The sequence below is a fragment of the Pygoscelis adeliae genome, unplaced genomic scaffold (assembly GCF_000699105.1).
Source record: "Pygoscelis adeliae isolate BGI_AS28 unplaced genomic scaffold, ASM69910v1 Scaffold10, whole genome shotgun sequence".
NCBI classification, from domain to species: Eukaryota; Metazoa; Chordata; class Aves; order Sphenisciformes; family Spheniscidae; genus Pygoscelis; species Pygoscelis adeliae.
This window is the reverse complement of record NW_008824053.1, coordinates 10,731,724-10,739,995: the sequence shown is the minus strand read 5'-3', so window position 1 is coordinate 10,739,995 and position 8,272 is coordinate 10,731,724. Positions and strand designations below refer to the sequence as shown.

Here is an 8,272-nt window from a genome sequence, read left to right as displayed (position 1 = left end):
CGTGGGCGGCTGGAGGGGTGTCCCACCCTGCCAGGGTGCAGCACGGTGGCACAGCCCGGGGAGCACCAGCCAGGGTGCGAGGAGCCACTCGCGCACATGTCCCCACCACGCCAAGGGTGGGTTGGCGTCTCCTCACCCTGCAGCAGCTGGGGAGAGCACCGGGGGCGCTGACGGGAGACAGGAACAGCCAGCACCAATTTGTCACAGTCAAATTCTGTCTGCCCCGTGATGGGGCGGAGAGGCTGCTTACTATTGGCTGTGGTTGACACCAAAGAGCACTGGAGGCCAGAATGGGAAATCAAAATTGTATTGACAGGGTTGAAACACCTTCTGGGGAAAAAAGACTCTTGTCCAGAAGGGCAAATGCCAAACACATCTGCCTTGGGGCAGGATAACGGGCTCTGCAGGAGCAGCCCTTGCTTTCCACGGACCACAGAAGACAACTAGATGGGCAGCTGAATGGCATGCCTAGGGCTCAGCAAGCTGAAGCCAACAGAGATGAAGCTCATACGCTGTCAATATAACAAACTGCAGCAGCGCAGGATGAGGGACCACAGCCTGGGGCAGGACTTCCCGCAGGAGGGTCAGTGCAGAGCCCAGGCGAACCTCGAGGGACCGGCACACGTGAGAAATGCCCCAGCAGCACGCATGTGAACAGGCTGGTCGAACCGGATGGTCCCCTTGCAAGACGCAGGAAGTTACCCTACGGCTCGGCACAGCGCCGGGCAGGCGCCGGCTGGCCGCGGTGGGAAGGGTGTGGAGCTGCACAGCCCTGCGGGGACCAGCCGGAGTGGGGCTGTCCCCGTGAAGAGCGGCTGGCCGCGGGGAAGCTGCAGGAACAGTTTTCAAGCACGCAAGAGGCAGCTGCGCAGAGGAAGGACGTAGTCTGTTCTCCATATCCCTTGGGGACAGGACAAAGTCTTAAATTGCAGGGGGGGAGATCCCAGTTGGATATTAAGAAAACCCATCCCCACAGCATGATGAGACCTGGGGCTTGTCTGGGGGCGCTGGGGCATCCCTGGGAATCATCAGAGGACCCCAACAGGGACAGGATCCTGAGGAGTGCCCACCACAGCAGCAGACCTTTGGGACCCCACATCCTGTTCCCTGGTGCCATCAGGGGGGCAGAGTTGGGACCCCACCTCCCCTCCTCTGGACCCCGCTGCCTGTTGTTTGTCCGTTTATTGTCCGTAAGGCAGAGCTGACACCTCCGAAGGGTTACCGCAGAGCTGGAGGCTGTGCACAGACAACGCTATCCCTTGTCCCTTTGCACCCACTGGGGTGGCCCAGTCCCACGCTGGCAGCGATGCTTGCAGCCCCACTGGCAACACTTCAGGCCCAGAGCACATCGAGAGCTGCAGGGCAGGCAGCTGCTGGGTTGCTGCTTCCCCTCTCGCCCCAAAGCTTGGGCATTTTGTGTCCATGGCCACAGGCGGCAGCACCCCGGCTCCTGGGACAGCTGCTCTCCTGCCTGCTCTGCTGCAAACGCCCTGCTGGCACTTGTCCTTCGGGGCCATCCCAGCGCATCCCCCAGCAGTGTGGGGCCATGTTGGTGGCTGGCGGTGTGCCAATGTGGCCAGCACACACTGGGTGGGTAGCCAGGGAGGGGACGGCACAGTCCTGCTGCAGGGAGGGTGCTCTCGGGTAGGGGCACTGGCGTTTGGCCGCTCGGCCCCGGAGGGTGACGGGCAGCCCCTCGTCCCCAAAGCACTGTCCCAGCAGGCTGGGGGCCAGTGTTGCCTGTCTGCACGGTGCCTGCGCAGCCTCACGCCTCCTCGGCGGTGGCATCGATCCCCGCATAGGTGAAGTTCTCGAACAGGGCCATGTTCACGTAGGCCTGCGGGGGAACCTCGGTCAGGAGCCGGTTGTGACAGTGTCCCCATCTACCTCCCGTCCCTGCTGGCACCCCTGTGGGCACTGTGCCCTGGGGGGAGGTGATGGGGCTCCCCACAACTGAAAAGTGATGCTGGGGTTACCCCCATGCGTGGTGGGGTCACACAGGTTCTACTGTTGGATGTCCCCCTGGAGCCCAAGGGATGCTCCAGCATTTGGAAAGCCCCGCACAGGGTGGGCATCCCTCCCGCTGAGCCGGGGCGATGTGGGTACCCTGTGCCCAGCCCTGACGCCACCGCCACTCACCTTCCTGGCCTCCAGCATGCGGATGAGCTGCATGGAGATCTGGGCGAAGGGTGGGCGCTCGTAGGGGCGGTCACGCCAGCACTGCCTCATCAGTTCGTACCTGGGGGCAGAGAGCCGGCGGCGGCTCAGCGTGCATGGGGGGAGAGGCAGCAGAAAAGCTGTTTGTGGGAGATGGGGGGAAGCAGGCGGGAAACTAAAGCCCAGGAAGGGTGTTTGGGTTGTGGGACCTCAGCTCATCCCCCAGCCACAGTGCAGAGGTGAACCAGGCAGGAGCTACCGCAATTGGTGGGAACCCCGTGGGGCAGTGGGGTCAGGGGGATGTGGGTACCGCCATCAGCCGGGGCTTTCTTCCCACTTACACCTCATCGTCACAGTTGCGTGGCTTCTCCATGCGGTAGCCTTGGGGCAGCTTCTCATAGAGCTCAGCGCACGTCATCCCACAGTACGGCGTCCCCCCTGCGGCCAGAGACACACAGCTGGCTGCGGCGGGGACGGTCCCTGGGTGTCTCCTCTAGAGCTGCAGGAGGACCAAACCTGCAGGGACCTGGGTGGAGGCAGGGGACAAAGAAGAGCCTTACCCAAGCTGACGATCTCCCAGAGCAGGACGCCAAATGACCACCTGAAAGGGCAGAAGCTGAGGCTGTGACGGAGCCCCTAGCCGTGCCCCGCTAGGGGCATAGGGCAAAGCCCAGGGTGGAGCAGGCAGCCAGGGCTCAGGCCAAGCCAGCAGCTCCCCAGGGAGGTGCACCAGCATCACCTCCTGCCCTTGCAGCACCCAGAGCAAAAGCATCGCTGCACTGACCATCCCAGAGAGGGATGGAGGCAAATGCGGCCATGCCCCAGCCCTGGTGCCCCTGCCTGCAGGACTTACACGTCACTCTTGGTGGTGTACACGCTGTAGTTCAGGGACTCGATGGCCATCCAGCGAACCGGCAAGCGGCCCTGGGGAAACAGAGAGCGACCGTCAGTGGAGGGGGGATGCCCCGCAGACAGAGGGCAGCTGTGACCCAGCCGGTCCCAGCATGGTGGGTCATTCTCGCTGACAGTGGGGGTCCGGCCCACTGCATCGGTGCAGGCCCCATGGAGATGCTTCGCTCCTGCCTCACCATCGTCTTCTTCACGTAGACCTCCTCCCCTCTGGAGAGGCCAAAGTCAGCAATCTTGGAGGCCAAGTTTTCTCCCACCAGGATATTCCTGGCTGCCAGGTCCCTGTGAATGAACTGAAAGGGGCCAGCACTCAGCAGGAGCCACATGCTCCTTCCTGCTGGCCCCAGGGGTCTTGTGCCCTGCTCAGGAGTCCCCAGGCCCCTGGGGAAAGGATGCTCTGGGGGGCTTGCTGGGCATGTACCTGCTTCTCACTTAGGTACTGCATCCCCTTGGCCACGTCCGAAGCGAACTGGAGGAGCTGCTGGGAGGTGAGGGTGGAGGCAGTGCCGTGCTCCTTGGCAAAGGCCGGGTCTGTCTCCAGGACTCGGCTTTTGCGGAGGAAGTCGAGGAGGTTTCCGTAGGGAGCATACTCAATGGCGATGTACAGGTAGCCTGGGGGGCAGGAGGAGGTTGGGCTCGTGGGGGTCTCCCTGGCAAAGAGGAATACACAGCCGGGCAGGGGCCATGGGGCTGGGGAGAGGGGAGAGGGGGACAGCCCTCACCCTTGTTCTCGCAGGCACCCAGCAAGTTGATGATGTTGGGGTGATGGCCCAGTTTGCACAGCACCTCCAGCTCCCCAGCAAAGTCCCGATGGTCGTTCTCCGAAGCAAACTCTGGAAGGAAATCAGGGATGGGTGCCTCAGTCCTACAACAAGGGCCCTTCCTCTGCTCCTCCGCTGATGGCTCCTGCCCCTCCTCAGCCCTCAGCATGCGCTGACATGCAGCCGCAATCCCCAGCCCACCCTGCCCACCTCTCCGCACCTCTCACCTTTCAGCATCTTGATGGCTGCGTTCATTTTCAGGCCGTCCTTTTTGATCATGGCCCTGATGACTTGCCCAAAGTTGCCCTCCCCGATCATGTCCTCAAACTTGATGTCTTCCCACTCCAGGATGGGGTAGCTGAGGGGCTCGGGCTGTGGCTTGGGCCGGAGTGTCAGGGTCAGGGTCCCTGAGTTGAACTGCAGGATGGTCTCTTCCCCCTGGCAGATGGGAGCGGGTGAGGTTAGAGGCACCGGGCACCTCTCTGCCCGCGCGGCAGTCCCGGCAGGGCAGGCGTCGTGGGCAAGGGCGGGCTCCGCACCCTCTCCACGTGGAAGTGAGGTCTGGCTGCGTCCGGACTGGAGGCTACGGAGCGTGACCTGGATCGGGCTGGAACGTGGGGAGCTGGGGACATGGTCCTGGAGGGGCAGGCAGCACTCACCGAGCCAGACTGGTACGTAAAGGTGCGGCGCCGGTGGAAAAAATTCTTCTTGATGAGGAAAAGCGCCAGGAGGGCAAAGAGGATGGTGAGGCAGGTGACGGACACGGAGCCGGCGATGGCCAAGAGCAGCTGCTGGTCTATTCCCGCCTGCTCGGTGCTCTGGCTGCCCAGGCTGGGGGGCACGCTCAGTGCTCCTGATGAAAGGAGGGATGGAGGGTTGTGGTCCACGGCCAAGCCCTGCCCAGGCTGCATGGGTGGCCAAACACCAAGACAGCAGCCCTCTCCCGGCACCCTGGGACCCCATGAAGTCACCACAGCTGCATCCCGAGCTCCCGGGGCCATGGTGGCATAGGGGTGAGGGTGTCACTGCCTGGGCCCTGCCACCAAACCCGTCAGTTTCTGGACCCTCCAACCAGCCCTGGGTCCAGCCACCAGCTCCTCCCATGTTGGCTCTGCCCTACTCCTTTAGCCCCTTGCACACCACATCACGCTCTGGCCAAGGCAGAGCCACTCTGCAGGTGCCGTGCTGTCACCATGCCACCCCTGCCCCATCAGGACTACGAGGGGCTGAGGATTTCTGAGCAGGATTTCTGAAGATGCCTACAAGTGTTTTGGGTTTGGGCTGCTGCTTCAGAGCTGCGCTACCCAGATGCTGAGCCCAAGCTCCAGCAGAGCCATGAGCCTCCTGCCTGCTGGGACACCCTACTCACCATCCCCCAGGGTCTTGGCTTTCACGGGTTGGCTCCACTCCCCCGGGACGTGGGAGTTGGCCCGGACGCGAAACTGGTAGCTGGTGCTGGCGTTGAGGCCCCCGACAATCTTGGTGGTCTCGGAGCCGCTGTCAGTGTCAATCCACTGGGGCTCGCTGGTGCCCCCCACCTGCTGCAGCTCCACGATGTACTTGGTGATGCCACCATTGGGGTACTCAGGGACCTGCCAGGAGAGCCTGACGGCGGTGTCGGACACGGACTCTGCCAAGAGCGACCGTGGGGAGGAGGGTCCTGGGACAAGGAGAGGGTAGCGTCAGTCCCAGGACGGGGACCCTGCCGCTGCAGGGGCTGAGCACTGGCGTGAGGACCAGATCCCGTGGATGGCAATGGCAACCAAAGCTGTGCCAGCTTTGAGGGACCTCCAGGGACCCCTGGCCCCTGCTTGGGCAGAGGCAGGAGGAGGCAGAGCAGGGCAGGACTGCACCCACAAACACTCCCAGCCTCAGGGACCATCAAGCTAGACATCTCTGTATTGACTAGCTCTTGGGATATTTTCTTTCTTCAACCCTCCCTCACACATGGCAGGTTTTGAGCATCTTATTCCCACTGCCTCCTCTGAGCCTTCTCCAGCCTGCCCACATCCCGAACCCCAAATCTCAAAATCACACAAAGCTCTTAAAATTACTGAGCAGAGAAAACCTCACATTCTTCAAGCCTGACGCCCACCAGCCCTCCCAAGGTGTACCGGCTGGCACCACGCCTCACTGAAGGCTTCGTGCACTGCTCCTCCCTTGCCTACCAGAAAGGTTGGTCAGGCTAATGCTGCACCTCCCCACGGTCTCCCACCCACGTGGGGGGCTGCGTGCATGTGTGTGTGCATGTGCCCCCAGAAGGGGCTGCAGATTTCCTCAAGCCCTAGTGATCATCCAGCCAAATTACCAGGCAGCAGGATTAAAGCGAAATAATTTTTTCAGGCAAAGTATAATTATACTGAGGAACTTGTTGCTACAGGGCATTGTAAAGGCTGCAAGTATAGACAGGTCCATCGGGGCTTGGGCAGGAGCGCAAAGGACAGATCGGTTTGTGAGCATCACTCGTGATGACCTGAATGTCATGTTCAGCTTAGGATGTTTCTCAGTTGCTTGGTGCTGGAGGCTGCGGGGTCTAGCCGGGAAAGGAGGATGCATTTTCCCCCAAGCAGCTGTTCATGCACTATCAGAGACAGGATACAGAAGCAGCTGGACTTGGGGATGGTCACTGTTACATTTATAACTGATTTATCATTGTAATTCCCTGTAATAATTCCCTGTGCCCTGCCAGACTCACCTTTGCTGTTGATCATGACCTTGTAGAGGTCGGAGGGGGGCCCCAGGCTGGCGCAGTGGTAGACCAGCACCTCCAGCCCGTACTCCTTGTTGAACTCCAGGTCCCTGATGCGGGCGGAGAGCACGGAGATGGACGTGATGTTTTTCTCACAGACCAGCCGCCTCGCAGAGTCGAAGAGGTGGACAATGAACCCATGTGCTGGCTCGTGGTTACTTGGCAATTTCCAGTTGACGTGAAGTGTGTTTTTCTCCTCTATGGACCAACCTTCGATCACAGGCTTGACTGTGGGCTCTGTGAGAAAAAGGCAGCAAAACCTCATGTGCAAGGTTAGGGGTAGGGTCAGTGTTAGGGTCAGGGTGAGGGAGATGGGGGCTCACCAAGGCACTCGGTCACCATGATGGCCTCGGGCCCCTTGCTGCCCTCCCCACCATCCCCCGGACGGCTCAGCTGCACCTTGACGACGTAGGCAGTCACCGGACGGAGGTTCATGAGGGTGATGTTCTCGCTGTTGTCGACTGTTGGCCAAGAGGACATGTCAAAGCCATGCCCATGACCCACGCTCTGCCCCTCCACTGGCATCCTCCCCGGCATCACTGCAGGGGTCCCAGGATGGAGACCTCTGCTCACCTCAGACCCCCACTGGCTGGGGCAGCCGTCCCCTCCTGCCTGGGTCCTACCTGTGTCCCCCCTCCCCTGGCAAACACATACCCACAATGGATGACCACGCTGAGGTGTCGTCTTTGGGCTTGTAGAACAGCTTGATGGACACAATGGGTCCGTCGCCAGAGAAGCAGTCCACAGGTGACACCACGAGCTGGCGGCTCTGCTTGGCCAGCAGCCGTGGGGGGCTCAGGGGCGCTGGCGGCACTGGGGATGAAGGAGGGAACGACACTAGTGGGACTGGGAGCAACGAGGAGCAGAGTGTGGGGACATCCACCACCTCTTGGCTTCTTCCAGCTTTGTCAGGGAAGTCTTTTATCACCACCCAAACCTGTCTGCTGGCACTGCGGCACACAACGGGTTCCACGCAGTCCAGCGGGGGTGGGTTTGGCATTGCCACACCATGCAGTCAGACTCCCCCAGCAGCCCCGGCTCGTCCCACTTGTGCTGCCAGCCTTTCCTCACCTCGGATGTTGACCTTGACTTTCCGGCTGTCCTGGCCCCCAGTTGTGGAGACCCGGCACTCCCAGAGTCCTGTGTCTGCCTTCGTCAGGCGCTGCACCTGAAACTCGCAGGTGATCTGCCCCGGCTCAATGATAGCTTTGATGAGCTGCGGGCACACAGGGTGCCGTGAGCCCCCCAGCTCAGCCCCCTGGCTCCCCACGCCGGCCTGAAGCTGCCCAGCAAACTGGTGGGGAAACAGGTGCTTTTGGGGGAGCCAGCAATGTGGGTGGGGGCTGACGTGTGGGGACGGCAGTGGGGCAAGGGCATGGGGCGGTGGGGAGCAGGCACCAGGCAAGCAGCGGTACCTTAAGCACGGTGCCGTCAGCCTTGCGCAGCTCCACACTGTCGCTGGCAGGCAGTGGGTTGCCGGTGGCCACGCAGCTGACGACAGGCTCCGAGCCCAGGTTGAACTCCAGCTCTGAGGCCAGTTGGATGATCTGGGGGAACCAGTCTGGCACGGAGAAATCGGCGTTAGGGCTGGCCCCTCTCCTCCACAGGCGCGAGAGAGGCTGGCCCTTTCTCCGGGTCCCAGCCACAGCTGGACCCTGGTGCCGGGTGCTGTGGGCTAGCCCTGATCCCTACCCCA

At 61.7% G+C, this 8,272-nt stretch overlaps 1 protein-coding gene across 1 annotated transcript in view; it reads right to left on the bottom strand.

The window, feature by feature from the left end:
- Positions 1-1,147: 1,147 nt before the first annotated feature.
- Positions 1,148-8,272, bottom strand: part of TIE1 (tyrosine kinase with immunoglobulin-like and EGF-like domains 1) — a 13,507-nt gene continuing 6,382 nt past the window's right edge. Inside the window, exons 9-24 of the mRNA XM_009333905.1 lie at positions 7,992-8,137; positions 7,648-7,792; positions 7,231-7,389; positions 6,900-7,037; positions 6,523-6,813; positions 5,197-5,487; positions 4,487-4,680; positions 4,055-4,265; positions 3,789-3,899; positions 3,488-3,678; positions 3,246-3,359; positions 3,011-3,081; positions 2,718-2,758; positions 2,499-2,595; positions 2,140-2,239; positions 1,148-1,837 (exon numbers count right to left, since the gene is read on the bottom strand). Coding sequence (XP_009332180.1) covers positions 1,766-1,837; positions 2,140-2,239; positions 2,499-2,595; positions 2,718-2,758; positions 3,011-3,081; positions 3,246-3,359; positions 3,488-3,678; positions 3,789-3,899; positions 4,055-4,265; positions 4,487-4,680; positions 5,197-5,487; positions 6,523-6,813; positions 6,900-7,037; positions 7,231-7,389; positions 7,648-7,792; positions 7,992-8,137 — 2,372 coding nt within the window. The 3' untranslated portion in view covers positions 1,148-1,765. The remainder of the gene's footprint in view (positions 1,838-2,139; positions 2,240-2,498; positions 2,596-2,717; positions 2,759-3,010; positions 3,082-3,245; positions 3,360-3,487; positions 3,679-3,788; positions 3,900-4,054; positions 4,266-4,486; positions 4,681-5,196; positions 5,488-6,522; positions 6,814-6,899; positions 7,038-7,230; positions 7,390-7,647; positions 7,793-7,991; positions 8,138-8,272) is intronic.